The sequence below is a fragment of the Danio rerio genome, chromosome 12, assembly GCF_049306965.1.
Source record: "Danio rerio strain Tuebingen ecotype United States chromosome 12, GRCz12tu, whole genome shotgun sequence".
Lineage (NCBI taxonomy): Eukaryota > Metazoa > Chordata > Actinopteri > Cypriniformes > Danionidae > Danio > Danio rerio.
The window spans coordinates 39,511,126-39,530,359 of record NC_133187.1 but is presented as its reverse complement, the minus strand read 5'-3'; the positions used below and the strand labels follow the sequence as shown (position 1 = coordinate 39,530,359).

The 19,234-nt window shown below is 37.6% G+C and overlaps 1 protein-coding gene across 7 annotated transcripts in view; it reads left to right on the top strand.

Moving 5' to 3' along the window:
- Positions 1-19,234, top strand: part of sdk2b (sidekick cell adhesion molecule 2b) — a 637,792-nt gene that overhangs the window by 526,375 nt on the left and 92,183 nt on the right. For all 7 annotated transcript variants that reach the window (XM_009306870.4, XM_009306868.4, XM_009306869.4 and 4 more), the window contains exons 8-12: positions 551-634; positions 2,888-3,082; positions 7,378-7,494; positions 14,855-15,022; positions 15,171-15,273. In XM_009306870.4, coding sequence (XP_009305145.1) covers positions 551-634; positions 2,888-3,082; positions 7,378-7,494; positions 14,855-15,022; positions 15,171-15,273 — 667 coding nt within the window. The remainder of the gene's footprint in view (positions 1-550; positions 635-2,887; positions 3,083-7,377; positions 7,495-14,854; positions 15,023-15,170; positions 15,274-19,234) is intronic.

The following is a 19,234-nucleotide window of genomic DNA, read 5'->3' as shown; positions in this document are numbered from 1 at the left end:
TAACATAAAATGTGTTAAGTTGGAACATGATTAATTTAGTTCAATAAGTTTCAATGACCTAAAAACATATGCTGTCAGGACTAATTGATCATATAACTTTTTACAATGTAGTACATCCAGAAAGTCTGGAAAAACGGTTGTACCGGTCATTATGTAATATTTGCTGCTTATCTAATATCTACTCATTATATTCAGTGTGCCGAGTCAACCTTTTCAATTCAACACGAAAATCTATATTCACTGAGGAACACATGTTGAAGCTAATGAGCAAGAGCAAAGAAACGTTCACGAGCTACCTAAGCATTTTAAACATTATTAACAAAGCATGTCTCCTTCAAGGCCGTTTTCTGTCTCCTTTTTTTCCACCTTTTGAAATGCTGTTGGAGTAAAACCAAAAAGCCAGAACAGGATGTTCTCAGAAATCCAACAACAGTGTCATTTATTTGAAAATCTTCAATCTTGCTTCCTGTGCTGTTTGTCTGTGGCATTTCTTTTTTTCAAAGTGTACATGTGGAGGTCATAACCCTCTCTCTTTCTGTCTTTCATGCAGAACCACCTCAGTTTGTGAAGGAACCTGAGAAACACATCACAGCAGAGATGGAGAAAGTTGTGGACATTCCTTGTCAGGCCAGAGGTGAGACGCTTTCTGACATTTCTTGTTATTGTTGTATTTTTTATTTTTTTTTACAGAAAGTCATTTTTTCCTTAGTAACAGCAACATGTTGCAAAGAGCATCCCTATAGATGATCACAACGTGAAGTTTAATAAACAACCATGTGGAAAATGGCAAACTAGTCCTTGTTACATATTATAATAATCTCATATTTACATTAAAATAATTATTTGATAATGTCATATTAGGGCGGCATGGTAGCTCAGTGGTTAGCAATGTTGCCTCACAGCAATAAGGTCGCTGGTTTGAGTCCTGGCTGACACAGTTCAATGCATGCGCTATACGTGAATTGGGTGAACTAAATTCAACCCAGGATCATTCGGAAAACGTAGTCCCGTGGACGTTTCTGGAGGCCACAAATTATGTAGGCGGAGGTAAGTATGGCTGCATTTCATTTTTTAAGCGAACGCTGCGAGGCGGTATGACGCCGTTCCTTTTCGTGCTCACTGGCTGACCGCTTACCTCCGTGTGGAGGGCTTTCCAGCCGCAACCAGTTTGTCCATTTAGCTTGTCATGTACATCGGCGGTGTTGAGGCGTAGAGAGCTGACCACGACGATGACGAACAGGTTTGAGTCTGGGGAACAGGGGTTCCAGAAATCAGGTAAGACAAAAACAGAATCCAAAAAATAAAGTGAACAAGTTCATAACAGGTTGAGAATGTGGTAAAATCCGATAAGGTGGTAACAGGTAAGCGGGTCAATCAGTAAAATTGGTTGGGTTCAGGGAAGGAGGAGGGTGGGTCAGCCGATTGGCCGGTCCCCCAGTCAATCATTCAGCCAGTTAGATAGACAGTCGTTCAACAGTGGCCTCTGGGGGGTTTACGCGAGAACAGTGCGGGCGCGAACAGCACTTGCGAGAGACATGTGAGATGCGAAAAAGTGCAAACAGCGGCCTCTCATGGATTCGCGAAAACTAAGATTGCAAAAATACGTACCTCCTTGGACGTATTTCACAGTCTCCAGAAACGTCCACGAGACTAGGTTTTCAGAATGGGCCTGGGTTGAATAAATTGGTCCAATTGGTTTGTATGAGAATGTGAAAGTGTATGGGTGTTTCCTAGTACTGGGTTGTAGCTGGAAGGGCATCTGCTGCGTAAAACATATGCTGGAATAGTTGGCAGTTCATTCCATGTGTGTGTTTGTCTGCTAAATGGCTTATTGTTAATTCTAGTTGTAGTGTAATAAAAAGCTAAAGCTAAATAAATAAATAAATTAATTAATAAATAATATATATTTCTTTGGCAAGTATCTGATTTAACTTTTTGGCATTTTTATTACTATTATTTTTATTTATTTTTTGTTTCCTAATTTGCTGATTTGTAGTTTAAAAAAACGCTTAAAACGTTTTAATAAAAAATATTCATATCTCCTTGGCAGCTAGCTAAAACTTTTTATTTTTTATTTTTATTACAGTGAATGTTTATTGTGTTTCAAATATCAGTGTCAGATTTACGAATGTTGAAAGTAAAATCTAAATAATATTATGCATGTAATGAGCTTATTATAGCATAGTAACCCTCAACACTAGGTTAACATTATTTATTAACATCATTTTCTACTCACCATTTACTTGCCCTCAAAACTATTATTATAATTGTTTTAATGCAAAATCAAACAATAAACATTAGTTATTAACCTTTGTATTAATAAATGTGACTTTAAAATGTTTTTAATAAATAAATGAGTGTTTACAACACATTAAATACAATAATGTTAACAGATTTAATGTATAAGTCCAATAATATATTAGTTAATGCTTTAGAACTAAATTAATTCTTAAATCATGTTTACCAACGATGGAAAACTTATAGAATAATCTTTAGTTCAACTTCTAAGTGTTTATTGTCATATGCACAGTAAGGAACAGGTTACCTGTACAAAATTCTTACTTTGCTATCCACACTGAATGCCCCCCACATTCTCACACAGTTCAAACGCTATACAGTAAGTGAATTGGGTAAACTAAATTGGCCATAATGTATGAGTGTGTGTGTGAATGTGAGAGTGTATGGGTGTTTCCCTAGTACAGGGTTGCAGCTGGAAGGGTATCCAGTGCGTAAAACATATGCCAAAATAGTTGGTGGCTCATTACACTGTGGCAACCCATGATAAATAAGGGACTAAGCCATAGGAAAATGAATGAATGAATGAAGGTACCATGATTACTCTAAACTATCATGTCATTCACATTTTCTCTTTTCCTTTTGATTTCAGGTGTTCCTCAGCCTGATATTGTGTGGTATAAAGATGCAGTTCCCATAAGCCCTGTGAAGACGCCGCGCTACAGAGTGTTGAGCGGCGGTAGCCTTCAGGTAAACGGCCTTCTGCCTGATGACACCGGGATGTTCCAGTGCTTCGCCCGAAACCAAGCTGGAGAGGTGCAGACCAACACCTACCTCGCAGTGACCAGTGAGTTCATCCACCCTTCCATCTCTTTCTCCTACTAATTTAAACATGGATATTGGATAAGAAGTGAAGTGTAAACAAATGACTATACTAATCATTAATGGTCAATACATTGTTAAACACAAAAGAGGATATTTAGAAAAATTATACTCGCTTGCACCCATTGACTTCCTTAGTATTTTTTCTTACTATGAAAGTCAATGGACGCCAGCAACCTTAAAAATACCTTCTTTTGTGTTCAGCAGAAGAAATAAACTCTTAAAACTTAAACACCACAGGAGAGAGAATAAATGATAAGGTCATTTTAATTTTTGGGTGAACCATCCCTTTTAGTCAAATGCTTTTACACTGATGCACAAACACACACAGACGTTTTTTCCTCGGCTTCTCTCTCGCTGTCTGTTGCTTTCTCTCGCAGTCTTTCAATGCCTCACCAACAATGGCTTCCTTTCTTCCCTGTTTCATTCTCTCTCGTGTGGCTGATGTGCTTTTTTGTGGCTGTGATTAATACCCTGTTGTGAGGAAGAATTAGTGTGAGAGAGAGACTGACAGAGAGACAGTGAGAGATAAAGAGGGCTTTTATAGGGGACTGACTGAGCTTATCTTGCCGCTCAGAGACACATAGAGCTCGCTAAAACACCGAGCGTCAAATCTATTTGCTTTGTGTACAGTGAACACTGATATTGAGTAAGGATGGTAGAAGAAGGGGAAGTTTATCCCAAATTAAAATCTTGTCATTGTTCACCTTATAGGAAGATCAAAACCTGTATGACTGACTTTTATCTGCCCGAACACAATAGATGATAATATGAACTGTTTTTGTTTAAACAATGGAAGACATGGGGTCTAAAATACATCTTTTGTTCTGTGCAGAATATACACTACCTGACATAATTCTTGTAATTGATTCCAGTTGTAAGAACACCAAATAATAACTTGACTTCTGTTCAATCATTTGGAAAAGTGGCAGAAGATAGATTTTTTCGATGAATCATCTGTTGAACGACATCATAATTATCACAAATACTGCACAATACCTATTGGAACTCACATCCCAAGATTCCCACAAAAATCAGTCAAGGTTGATGAAGGAAAAACCATGGTTTGTGGTTACATTCAGTATGGGGGCATGTAAGAGATCTGCAGAGTGGATCGCAACGTCAACACAACGTCAAGACAAAGTCAAGACATTTGTGCTGCCCATTACATCACAAGCCACAGGAGAGGGCAAATTCTTCCGCAGAATAGGGCTCCCTCTCATACTTCAGCCTCCACATCAAAGTTCATGAAAGCAAAAAAATCTCAAGGCCACCAGAATGAGCCAGCCCAGTCACCAGACATGAACATTATTGAGCATGTCTTGGGAAGATGAAAGAGTAGGCATTGAAGATGTATCCACAGAATGTTGATGAACACTGGGAGTCCTGCAAGAACGCTTTCTTTGTCTTTCCTAGATGACTTTATTAATAAGTTATTTGAGTCACTTCAGAGATGTATGGATGCAGCTCATGGGAGTCATACACAATATCAATTATTTTTCCACAGCACCATGACTTTATATTCTATACAGTACATTATTTCTGTTAAGTGACAAGACTTTTATCTAAGCAAAGTCAGACCTTACTGTCCTAATGAAATAATTAAAAATCAAAGCATGATCATCTTTTATTTTGGTAAAATAATCTAGAGGCCTTTGCCTTTTGATATAAGCCACTTCCGATACCAAATGACTAGAAGTCTAGTTATTATTTCCTAAAAAATCCTATATTCCTAAAACTTGGATATGGTGACAAGACTTTTGTCAGGTAGTGTACACTTTAAAAAACCCTGGGTTCATCACACTATCAATATTTGTTGGCCAAACATGAAGGAATTAAGTTAACTTATTAGTTTTTACAAATGTAAGTAGATTGAACATAAAATAATTAAGTTGTCCCAAAACAACTTAAGAATTGTGTTGTCTCAGCTGGTTTTAAATAAGTAGTTTGAACACACAGCAAAGATCATTCTTTTAGGGTACACTATAAAGTGTGCTAGGTTCCACGCAAGTGATTTTCCACAAATGTTCCTGTTTTGTTCCACAATTGTTTGTGGCTGACAGCAGAAGCTGCTTGGCTCTTTTGTGATGTGTTATGTGATGCCAAAGGTTTGGGGAGGTCACGAAAGTTACTTTGCTATGTTGTAACCTTATCAAATAACTTAATAAACTATGAAAATAGATATTGTCAAATATTAATATAGACCAGAGATGTCCAAACTACGGCCTACAGGCCAAAGGTGGTCCATAGTAACCTCTGATTTGGCCCACCATCCCATCTGTTAGTAAAGTAAGGGTTGGGGCAAATACCTAAATTGTCATTTCTAATCTGATTTAACCTTTTTTGTTTGTTTTATTGCTGAGTTACACACACACAAAAAATAAATTAATAAATTATTTAATGAAATGTTCACATTGGTTAGCAAATCAGGGCAAAAAAATAGGTGCAGCTTGACTAGTTTAACTCCATTCTGTTATAAATGAGATTGTTTTACTGTAATAAGTTCATTAGAAAATATGTTCTGTATTAGTTAATATAAAGCAATGTGTTCAGGTTATTTTTAAATGTTAAATAAACTGGGTAATCACCAATGGCAACTTTAATGTAATAGAGTTTGGTATATTTAACTTGGGTTCAGCATGCTCAATCAAGACTGGTTTTTGGCCTTCCATTAGAAAAAAGTTTGAACACCCCTGAAGTAGACTATAGAGAATTGCGTGCACCATATATGGACATTTTAATTTTGTTTTTAATCACCCGCCCCAAACCATCCTGCAAATAAAGTGACAATTTCTTTACCTGCCCCAACCCGACCCGTGCATCACTATTCCACACAATTCCTTTATGTTGTCACAACACAAATCGATTAAGTTAACTTAGTCATTTTTACAAAATGAAATGGATTGAACATAAAACAATTAAGTTGTCTCCCAAAAAAAAATGTAAGAATTGTATTGTTTTAGCTCATTTTAAATAAGTAATTTGAACAAGCAAAAAATATACAGTTTTTTTGTGTGTAGAAAGTTTTACCACTTTGTAACTGATGAGTAAATTACAATATTTTAATATTCATTTAGGTATTAATCTTTCTTTTTATCAATCAGTCTGCCTCCAAATTCCTGTTTACATTTAATAATACATAATTTTTCTTCTGTTAAAGTATTTTAATTTCCTAACCACCTTATTTTTAATATATTTGTTTGGATTATAAAGATAGTTTATCCAAAATTGAAATGTAGTCATTATTTATTATCTCATTTATGTCGTTTTAAACCTGACTTCCTTCTCTGAAATGCAACATATGACAATGAAAGTCATTGAGGTCCAAAATGTAATTCTATTTTATCCTTAATATTTTTATATTATTGAAATTATATTATTTTTATACAGAGAGTCAAACATATACTAAACATTACAGACCAAAAATGACTTTTCATTTGCCTGTTCAAACTACTTGTTTAAAATTTGTGGAAAATTAGTTAAAATAGCACAATTCTAAATTAATGACTTGTGAAGCTGCAATAGCACAAATTAATAAGGCTAGACCTAGTACCATTGATGCATAGCAATGTTTCTCTTTCCCCATTTTGGACTATATAAAGGAATGACCATGTAAAGGGTTTTTTTTTTTTTTTTTTTTTTTTTCTCATGTAAATCTTTCAGATTGAAAATTGTTGATATGTCTGTTGCTCCCCCTCCCCTGTTTGTTTGTTAGTTTGTTTGTTTGTTTGTTTGTTTGAATGTCTTTTATTTTGTTAATCTAAAGTCAATAAAATGTTGATCACAAAAAAAAGCACAATTCTTATGGGGTTTTTTTTGGGACAACTTAATTGTTTTATGTTCAATCCACTTAAATTTGAAAAACATTTAAGTTAACTTAATCGATATGTGTTAAAAAAATGAAGAATTTTTTGTGGAACGCAGCATTTTTTACAGTGTGTGAGCTTGAGTAAATGACAGAATTGTAATTTGTGGGCAACCCTTTTAGAAATTGCAAGGAACTGTTTCACACACACTTCCCAAATCCCCAATTTTCTCATCCTTGTCTACATTTCCTCATTCATTATTCAGCTTTCTCGATTTATACCAGCTTTCATTCTGTTGTTTTTTTCTTGTTTTGTTCAATAGCCGTGCTTTGATCGGCAAGAACTGGGTTTTGTGTGATTTCCCATCGCTTACGAATGTGAGGAGGTGTTTGAAGGTGTGTGTGTGGTGTTGCGCATCTTTGTTTCTCATGCAGTCGGTGTTCTTCTCTCACAGGTATAGCACCGAACATCACGGCAGGGCCTTCCGACAGCACTGTGATTGACGGCATGTCAGTTATCCTGCACTGTGAGACCTCGGGAGCGCCCCGTCCTGCCATCACCTGGCAGAAAGGTGAAGAACACATCCTTCAATGTCTCCACTCACATATTTCTGAAGAACAGCTACAAAGTGTCAGTTCCCAAGCTGCAGTTCACCTCAGTGCCTCTCTGTTCCTCTGTTTTACCTGCTCTGGATGGTTGTTTTCTGCCACTCCATAACACGATTTTACTGCAATGCAGCCTGTACGTTATACAGTGCAGATGACAGATTAAATGGAAATGATTTTGATTTGATATAGGCTACATTTATGCATGCGTTGATGACATGATGATGCATTTTCACTTTCACACATGACCAAAATAAAAATAAACCGTATTGTCATCATTTAAAATGCAGTTAATGCACCCGCTTCAAATGTTATCACTTGATTGTATGGGCGTTATCAGTGGTTATCAGCTGATAGATATGGGCCAATAGGGGCCTACTGCACCTACTGGTAGGCTCAGAGGGCTGTTATCATCCATACACATTGTTATGCCCCGCGTAGCTCAGAGGATGAAAAAGGGCTTAACATAATTATATCAACCCAATATTTTTAAGAATTCCCCTGAGATGTTAGCTGCTATGGGTCAACACAGACAATGATGTGGCAAAAAAGGTGGTTCGCTTTATTACAATAAAGATAAAGAAATTAATATTTAAATCACTCAAAATATATTTACCAATATATACAATAAATTCAAAAAGTAAACAAACATACCTGATGGAGGGAAGGAAAATAAGCGGTGCCAAATCAAAGAAAATTACTAATCAGTAATTAGTAATTAGTGAGAAACTAATCCCTCCCCCACCTCTAAACAACTAAAGAGAAATATGTAAATAATCCCCCCAAAAATGTGCTATATAAATGTAAGGAATTATTATTATTATTATAAATACACAGGACATGATTGAACTGAGTGAATATGGGGTGTGACACAGGTGTAACTAATGAACATTAACAAGCGGCGGGAAAACAGAACAAAGGACTCACATGACATAAACAGAAGTACATGGGGACATAAACACAACACATGGGGAATCACATGACACAACAAATACATAATTACAACATTTAGACACACAAATCATGACAATAAGTGTCCAATAATGAAGATAAAATTGCTCTCATGCTGTTTTTTTGTTTTACTTAATATTTGCTGTGTCACATCATAGTATTTATTTAAGGTGCAGTTCAGTAAAAATGTTATTAATAAAAGTTTAAGAATTGATAAAGCTAGTGACCCCTTATATTTCTCAAACTTCAGACTTCCTACCTACAAAACTAACTACAAACTAACAAACTATATAAGTATCTATTTTTAACTACCCATATAACAATTAAATACTTAGAATATAAATTTGTAACCTTTTTCAAATGCTATTGAAGTGTTATATGCCAGGTCCACAACATCAGCCCAGTTGGACTCAATCTGTCTGACATTGGATGTTATTTAGATTCATAAACAACTGTGTTTTGTATGCACTAATCAATTATTGTTTCTTCCATAGTACAGTAGAAGACAACCAGTGTCTGAACACAAAGACTAGCTATGTATTTATCTGGTAGCACGTAAGTTTAATTTCCAATTGACTATAGTGGCTTATTACCTGCTTATTATTAAGATATTGGCTGTGTATTAGTACTTATAAAGTCATATTCCACAGTACCTCCCTAATCTAACCCAATACCTAAACACAACTGATATCATGCTAACAATTAATAAGTAGCCAATATTGAGCTGAAAGTCTCAGTTAATAGTTTGTACTTTAAAAATAAAGCTTGACTATTTCATTATTTAGGTTTTTGTCCTCCACTATAAGTTGTACACCATGCTGTTTGAAATGTCACACAAAAAAGACTCTAAAATGTCCTTAAGCATTTTTAAAAACTAGTTTCCTAAATACCCACTTCTGTTTTGTTTGCTTAAACTGTCCATTTAATTTACAAATCTTTAACCAAAGCCATCTGAAATGTAAGCAGCTGGATTTTACAAAATTGAAATATTTGTATGGGAGACTGACAGATTAGAGAGCAGAATGTCCACCCCAGCACTGTGCTTTACATTTCACGCTGTAGCTGAAGGAAAGTAAACAAGCGTGTTTGTAGGTTTAAAGGATTAGTTCACCTCAAAATACAAATTCTGTCTATGTTTACTAACCCTTCCATTATTACAAACTCTTTCTGTGGAGCACAAGTTTTAAAGACTGGTTTTATTATTCTCTATGGAGTTATAATGAGCTGGGACTGAGACTGTCGAACTTTTTAAAAAGAATGTATAAAAGCAGTCCACATCACTCATATTTTATTCCAAGTCCTCTAATATTAAACCTTTCCTTTGTGTGCCCAGCAGACCCCAATTTAAGTATTTTTTTTCACTAAAATGTTGACATTTTTAAAAGAAAGTAGTGGAGAGTAGGTTGAGTATAATCTCTTCAATGAATCACTCACATTTCACTAGAAGAGGAAGGCTGTCTTAGTATAATAAGGTTCATTTCAGTCAGCTTCTCGCATAATTTTACAGTACTTCATAATAATTTAGATACAATATTTGAATTTTGTTGGCCACTGCCTTTTTTATAGTGCTTTTGTGTTGTTTTTTTCTCTGATGTTCAGTTCCCATGGGGACTAATTGCATGGAAAGAAACAAGCAGTGCAATTCTTCTGTTGTGAACAAATAAAATCCTATGGGTTTGAAGAAAGATGGCTATAAATACTTAAATTATTAATACCCTTCAACCATAAAAAAAACACAGGTACAGAAAGAATCTATTGTTGATAACTAAGCTATAGATTTGCAGCATAATCAAGTGTGGTATTTGGGTTATGATAACCTTCAAACCTACAGTGAATGTGTGTCTTAAAGTTTTACAAAAACAAAAGTGTTCAGGGTCAACTTGTTCAGCTTGTTTGAGATATTCATGGACAGGATTTAAGTACGCAGCCAGGATGCTGAAGTTTGGAATCCTTAGGGGTCATTCACATAGAATGCTTCTTCACGCTTCTTTTTTTTTTTTTTTAAGCATAGCTTAGGGCACGAGGGTATTCAGACACAGCCACCGAGCACAAGTAATACAATACAGCTTTATTTGTATAGCGCTTTTACAATGTAGATTGTGTCAAAGCAGCTTCACATACTGTAAATGGTCATAGTAACTAGATCAGGGTAGTTCAGTTTTTAGTGTTTAAGTTCAGTTCAGTTTAGCTCAGTTCAGTGTGTTTTGAAATCATTACTAAGAGTCCAAACACTGAAAAGCAAATTCATCGATGCGTAGCTCTACCCATCCTGAACCATGCAAGCCAGTGGCGACAGCGGAGAGTGAAAAAAACTTCACCAATAGGCGAGTGAAGAAAAAAAAACCTTGACAGAACCAGACTCAGTTCGGCACGACCATTTAAATTTCTCCGCCGGCCAAAAGTCTTGTGTAGAGCTGCAGTCTCAGCAGTGGAGGCTGGAAGCTGGCCTCAGCGAAGACACGTCTGTGCCTGGAGCGTCACTGGAATCAGTCTCATGCTCTCCACTCCCCATGTAAACAGAAACTTGCAACACTTACCCCAACACTGAGGCCCCATTTACACAAATACGTTTTAGTTTTATAATAATTTTTTATTATTTTTTTTAGGGTTTTTTCACCTTTATTGTTATAGGACAGTGAATGTTTATAGACAAGAAAGTATGGAGAGCAGAGATAGGGGAAGGGTCAGCAAAGGACATCGAGCCGGGAATCAAACTCGGGTCGTCGTGAGCACCTCGGTGCTATGTGTCGATGCACTAACCACTAGGATATTGCTGCCGACATGCCAGTTTTTAAATGCATATGTTTTACTATGGTTATGCCATCCGTCCACACTACACCAGAGTTTTCGAGCACCTAAAACAAAAGCTTTTTAAAAACGTTAAAGTGGCTGTTTTCATTTTAAAACGCTTCTGCTCTGTCTCAGTGTGGATGGGGGAAAACGGAGACATCTGAGGCATGTCTACAGACATTCAGCTATCTGATTGGGGCTTTTTCCTCATTATTGAGTAGCCTACACAAAAATCAGTCTTGCATCCTCTCCTTGTTGGTTCAGACAATGGAAAGCAAACTCCTGAGGACACGTCGGGTAAATCTTCAAAGTGGACAGTGTACTTTATAACATCAGTCGCATCACCTAGGCTACGTTGTTTCACTTCATCTTATTAATTAAATGAAAACATGATATAAGGAACTGCCTATTTTCATTTTGATATAAGCAACTCAACAGACACCAAAAATGTTGAGGTGTCATGTAGCTACATATTTATATGAGCGTCATCTTCACTGTGTGCATATTTAGAACCAAACAGAGCCTATAACATTACTACCTCCTTTCATTTTCATTGAAAATTTGAAACATACCCTCTCTTTTGCTGAATATAAGTTTTAATAATCAATAATGGCCATTATTAAAGTATAATGTGCAATAGGTGTATACATTATAGGAAATAAATGCAAGCAATCAGTCAAATGTGCAGAATCAGTGCACATGGTTACATTAATTCATATATTAATTTATATTTGCGCTTAGCCAAAACACATTACCTGAGAAGTAATAGATTCAAAAGACCAAAGTCAGGGAATATGTCATAAGATATAGACAACAAGATGAATTAAATATCAAATATAACAAATATAGTGAGATTAGGTCCACCCAATGGGGACTGTTCGTCAGATGAACTGTTCATCAGATGAACAGTCCGACGTGCACAGATCTCATCGCTGCAGTGCATGCCAGAGTGTGTGTGCTGTCATGTGATGTGCGTTTTCAGCTGTATAGTATAGACAAAAAGTGAAACGTCAGTGCGGATCGTTTTCATTCTAAAACGCTATTTTAAAACTAAAATGTATTTATATTGTGGTCTTTGGTGGAATTATGCAAGAAGAGGACGTGTAAATGGTACATGCGCGAGCAATTTGAGATTACCGAAAATGTACACAGCATACAAGTACAAGGGATGGTTAGTCAGAGTTTGCAAATCAACCCATGTATCAGCAGCAGTAATGGGGACCATTATAGTAAAGAGGTAGCAATCGTTTGATTTACCAGTTCCAAACATCCCTCATAGCTTTGGTTAATGGTTCTCTTGATTCGGTGTAGAAATAAAGTCCCTGTATTGTCAGATTCAATACACTGCCTGTTTCCCTGCATAACGGAACAGCGGTTAGAGTATTAACCAGGTCAGTCTCTCTGTGTCTGTGTTCTCTAAACATCATCTTGTTCCAAATTTGAGAGAACAGAGGTTACACTAGTAACCCAGACATCTTTTCGGCAGGGTGTCTGGGCTGTCCTTGTGAGACATAAAATGAGACTCAGACATCTGGATGTTACTTCAGTGGAGCTGGTTTGAGCATCTGGTTAGGATGCTTCCTGGATGCTTTCTGGTGGGGGAATTTTGTGCATAACCAATTGAGAAGAACACCCAGAATATGCTGGCCCACATTTCAGACATTGCTGGGGTGCCCTGGGAGCAATTAGCGGGTCAGGAGCCTTGCTAAAGGGCAGCTCAGTCGTGGCTATTAAGGGTGAAAGAGTGTACTGTTCATTGACTCCATTTTTTACAATTCCTGCCAGCACTGAGAATTGAACCTGCAACCTTTGGGTTACAAGATGAACTCTCTAACTACTCGTCCATAATAGATGCATTGTTGTATTGTAAAAAATGTAAACCAAATGTTTAAAACTGCATGTAATCCATGAATAAGTTAAGAGAGCATATAATGGGGACTTTAATATACAGTACACTGTTAAGCATTTTGGGGTGGCACAATGGTGCAGTGGGTAGCACTCTTACCTCACAGCAAGAAGGAGTTCGAGTTTTGGCCACTTCCTGGTTCGAGCCTCGGCTGGATTAGTTGGCATTTCTGTGTGGAGTTTGCATGTTCTCCCCTTATTCATGTGGGCTTCCTCTGGGTGCTCTGGTTTCCCCCCACAAGTCCAGCGGTATAGGTTAATTGGGTAAGTTAAATTGGCTATAGTGTATGTTTCCCAGTGATGGGTTGCAGCTGGAAAAGCATCCACTGCATAAAGCATATTCTGCTGTGGCGACCCCTGATTAATAAAGGGACTAAGCCAAAAAGAAAATTAGTGAATGAATGTTGTATTTTCGTATTGTACTTACTGGCAGCACTGTTGCATGCAGTTTATCGCAACTGGCTCATTATAGTAACTGACCGTTAAATGTGTTTTACAGTAGCATGGTGGACATTTTATAGTAAAAAAGCCCTACCATATCTGCTTTGTATGGTTAAATGCCCTCTATCACATTTTAATTGTACAGTATGACCATTTTTACAGGACATTTACTGTAATTTATTTACATTTTACGCTGGCACTAAGGTGGTGAGATCGTGTATTTTCATGTGTGTGAGAACAGTACTTTTATTATTCATTATTATGTTATTATATCAATTTTAAATGGTTTACAAAAGTCATTTTCATTCATCTGTCTATTTTAAATACATTTTGTGATACAAGATGTTAATTAATATATATTTTCGTTAACTGTCTCATTGTTGTCTTCAACTACAGTAGCAGTACTTAATTACTTTGATTACAGTACAATACCGCAAATTCCAAATATGCAGTAAGTTACTGTAAACATTTTTTATTACACACAATGCTGTAGATATTACTGTAGTGAACTGTAAAGAATGTGTGTGTATTTTACTGGGCATTTTTGTAGTAAATAACTGTAAAATTGAAGCAAAGTTTACAGTGTGGCAAAGGAGAGGAAAGGAAAGGAAAGGAAAGGAAAATGGAATGGAAGAGAGAAGAGAAGAGAAGAGAAGAGAAGAGAAGAGAAGAGAAGAGAAGAGAAGAGAAGAGAAGAGATGAAAAACGAAGGGAAGGGAAGCAGAGAAAAGGGAAGGGAAAAAAGAAAAGGAAAAGTTGTGACGTGGTCATTGACAGTGACCCATACTAGGGATTAACACATTCACAGCATGGACACACACCTGAAGAAGTGGATAGCCATTGCAGTGGAGCCTAGGTAGCAGTTGGGATTGGTGCCTTGTTCAGAGATTCTCACCTCAGCCATGGTATTTAGGTTGGAAGAGAGTAACGGTTATATCGAACCTGCTACAGTACCTTTGGATCACTATTTCAACTCTCTAACCCAGGGGTGCCCAAACTCAGATTGAAGCAGATTTTAGCTCTAACCCCAATTAAATTTTCCAGAACAAGCTAGTCAAGCTCTATGTAGGCATACTTGAAACCTCCAGGCAGGTGTGTTGTGGCAAGTTGTAGCTGAACTCTGCAGGACACCAGCCCTCCAGGGCCAAGTTTGGGCACCCCTGCTCTACCACTAGGTCACAGTTTATTTTGTGGTTATCTTCAAACATTTTATCTCGAATATGTTTATGGTCTTTGCAGGAGAACGAGTGCTGGCAAGTGGTTCCGTTCAGCTCCCGCGGTTTACTCTCCTGGAATCAGGAAGTTTACTCATAAGCCCGTCCCATATATCAGACGCCGGCACTTACACCTGCATGGCCAGCAACTCACGTGGCATAGACGAGGCCTCTGCTGACCTTGTGGTCTGGGGTGAGTATGTGTGTGTGTGTGTGTGTGTGTGGGTGTGTTTTGAAGTGTATAGATCACAAGTCTCTTCTTTCCTTTATGATGAAGTGTGTTTGCATGTTTTTTGTCATACACCTGCGCATATAAGCATTGACTTTGTTCCTTTTTACAGCCCGCACACGCATTACTAATCCCCCTCAGGATCAGAGCGTCATCAAAGGAACGAAAGCCACCATGACCTGCGGTGTGACACATGACCCCAGCGTCTCAGTCAGGTGCGGCCCACACACACTTCCCGTAAACAAAAAAACATTGAAGCTAGGTTGGCGGATGCTAAAAAATATCAGTGTTTACCTCTAAAATGCTGTATGTGGTATCCCTACGTAGTTGCTGAGGAATTCTAGATAGATTTAATACATTACTGTGCTGTTGCTAGGGTATTTTTATATTATTTTGGTTTGGAACACAACTAGACTTGCAACTAGAAACTTAACCCTATTTGTATTACAATATGTGGATCTGTTTTCAAGCTACATCATATTGCTTGACGTAGAGTGTGTAGATTGGTTACTATGGTGTTCATAGGTAAATACTTGCATGTTCTGATAGGTTGCTGGTTTAATTCTATTTAGATGCTAGTATGTTTCATAAGGTTATATGGTGGAAACAGTGTTTTCTATTGTATTTGGTTGTAATACCATTAGATGGATGCAGAAGTGGTCAGTGTGGTTGATAGGTGATTACTAGGTGGATACTACAGTGGGTAATACAGAGGATGTTACAGTATTTGGTTACTAGACTATTTTTATGTGGTTGCTACCCTGCTGAAAAATCCAGCTTAAACCAACCTAGGCTGGTTGGCTGGTTTTAGCTGGTCGACCAGGCTGGTTTTAGAGGGGTTTTGGCCACTTCCAGGCTGGTTTCCAGCCATTTCCAGCCTGGTCTTAGCTGGTCAGGCTGGGAGATGACCAGCTAAAACCAGCTTGACCAGCCTAGCCAAGCTGGGAGTCCAGCCAAAACCAGCTATGTCCAGCTTAAACCAGGCTGGTCAAGCTGGTTTTAGATGGATTTGGCTGGTCATTTTCCAGCCTGACCAGCTAAGACCAGGCTCGAAATGGCTGGAAACCAGCCTGGAAATGGCCAAAACCCCTCTAAAACCAGGCTGGTCAACCAGCTAAAACCAGCCAACCAGCCTTGGCTGGTTTAAGCTGGATTGTTCAGAAGGGTAAGGCGTTGTAAATTGAATGTATTATTTTCTTAATGGTTGCTAAGTCACTAGATAGTTGCTAAATACTTCTGGGTGGATGCTATGCAAATACTTAGTGGGTGGTTGCTTGAGTGGACAGTGTGGTTGCTAGGTGCTTAGTAGGTGGATACTAAAGTGATCACCAGATAAAATTGGGCAGATGCTAGAGGATGCTAAAGTATGTGGTTGCTAGACCATTTTATTGTGGTTGCTAGGGTTTTGCAAGTTGGATACAGTATTTTCTTAATGGTTGTTAAGGCACCAGATAGTTGCTAAATACTTCAGGGTGGATGCTATGCAAATACTTACTTGGCGGTTGCTTGAGTGGACAGTGTGGTTGCTAGGTGCTTAGTAGGTGGATACTAAAGTGATCACCAGATAAAATTAGGCAGATGCTAGAGGATGCTACAGTATTTGGTTGCTTGACCATTTTATTGTGGTTGCTAGGGTTTTGCAAGTTGGATACAGTATTTTCTTAATGGTTGTTAAGCCATTCAATAGATGCTAAATAGTTCAGGGTGGTTGCTAGGCAAATACTTACTTGGTGGTTGCTTTAGCAGACAATGTGCTTACTAGGTGGATCCTAAAGTGGACACAAGGCGATATTAGGCAGATGTTAGAGAATGCTGCAGTATGTGGTTACTAGACAATTTCTATGTGGTTGCTAATGTGTTGCTAGGTGGATACAGTATTTGCTTAATGGTTGTTAAGGCACTATATAGTTGCTAAATAGGTCAGGGTGGTTGCTAGGCAAATACTTACTTGGTGGTTGCTTGAGTGACCAGTGTGGTTGATAGGTGGTTACTAGGAGGATACTAAAGTGGTCACAAGGCAATATTAGGCAGATGCTATGTAAAATGGTTAATAGACAATTTTTTATATGGATGCTATAGAGTCTTCAGAGCGGTATCTAGGGTGTTACTAGGTGAAAGCTAGATTCTTCTTGATGGTTACTAAGCTATTAATTGGTGGGTGCTAGGGTGGTCTTAGTGATTGCTGCTAGCAATTATTAGAGACGCATCGAAATAAAAATTCTGTCAATAATATAACAATATATAATAATATAATTAAACTTTTGGATGAAAATGGTGTTTTCAGATTTTTTGGCAGCCGAAAATTGCGTGTATTACTAACTAAAGTACTTTACTGAATCAATTTTTTAACAATGTTAATACGTGTTTAAAAAATTTTTCCACTAGCCGAATATAAAAACTGTGGAACCAATGCTAACATTGCTTGCTATTAACCATAGATATTTACCATAACCATAGATGTCGCCTATGCTATTATTGTCTATTGAAAGGTCTGCGTCAATAGAGCAGCCATTTTAGTACAGGTTAGCGCTCCTTTGAAATGAATGTCAGACCAAGGTGCAGTGGAGGACTGGCCATCCAGAGCCAGAGATACATACACATATGATTGGGAGTTTTCCCAGTGGTCAGTACACAAATATTTATTTAAATTATGAAAATTATAAGTTTACTTCACTTTTCTGCACTAATTGATTGGTGACCGCATGGGCTTTGCCGACAAAAGTGTGTGCTTTTGTGCATGAAAATGTATTATCCTCCCTACCTGTTAAATTGAATAATTTAGGGTGGACAGTATGCAAAATGACGCGCAGGCCCTGTTATGTTATCAGGTACTACTAATAAGTTACTTCAAAAACTAGCCATTACTTCACTTTGCAAACAATAATACAAGTTTCTAGCCCCGCAGCATCTTGTTGTCATATTTTATTTACATTGTTTGCTGATTTCATTCAACAAAATTAGCATAAGCCTAATATTTAGAGCAAGTTAGTGCTACTTTGCCTTATGGTGAATGCAGTAAGTGACTGCATTATCATCAATAACGTTACTTGTTGAGCACAAAAGTTTGTAACTTACAAAAAAACATAAAAAAATGAAATCTTACCTATGAAATGTTCTGCCTTTATGCTTTGTTTGCTTGTTACAACAACAGTATGCATTGCAAAAGTCCAGCATCTTCACATTGGCTTTAGTCTTGAATAGTGGGGTTGAATGACTTTTGTCCTTAGAGCACTGTACAAATATGGCGATATTGAGGCATGTTTAGGGTCCATATGCGATATCTAGTGTATATATCTATGGTTATTAACAAATGGACAGCTGCAAAGGTAACTGTAATTTTACAGCACCTGGGAATATCCTGGTTAGAAACATCAAACTTTCAGCATTGACTGGAATACAGAGGTTCATTAAAAATGGTTAAAAAATCTGAGTATAGCGATGTCTGCCCAAGCAATTTCATAGCCTCCCATGTTTCACGACATTCAAATCCCCACAGATAAAATCGTCTGGTGTTAATGATGCCTCGCCAGCGTGAAATCATGAGCCATTACATTATCTCAACATTTACAACTTCCACAACCCTTTGAATCTGCCTGGAATATCTCAGTGTGCTCAATTGGAAGTCTGCAGCCTCAGTCGTCCTCCATTACGTTGGACTGGCATTGAGGAGCGATTTGAAGGCAAGATTCAGACTCTCATTAAAACCTGGGAGTGAGTTCCTCTCGGTCAGAACCTGAACTTCACTTAGCGACGACTTGTAAGAGTTGTTTTTTTTGTTTTTTTGCTGATGTCAAGCTACCTCTCCCATTTCTTTCTTTCCTAATCTCCGTCCGAACACCCGTGGAGGCTTTCTGCTTGTTTCGTAAGGAATGAGGGATGGGAAGGAGTGGTAATTGTGTTAGATGGAACCAGTAATTGATAGCAGCAGTAAAAGGATTTCCAACAAGCCGGGCCATGATGCAATTAATCACAAGTGTTTGCGAATGCATATCTGTTTGCAGTGTGTGTGTGAGAAGGTCTTATCGATTACGCAGAGGTTAGACACATCTGTTAGAAGCACCTGATGACCTTGGATGTTCCCTAAACACTGTACAGTGGCTTTGTGATGAGCCTAATATGATCAGTTAAATGCACTTGAGGTGTTTTTTCAGGCAATAAAGTGATGCAGTTGTATTA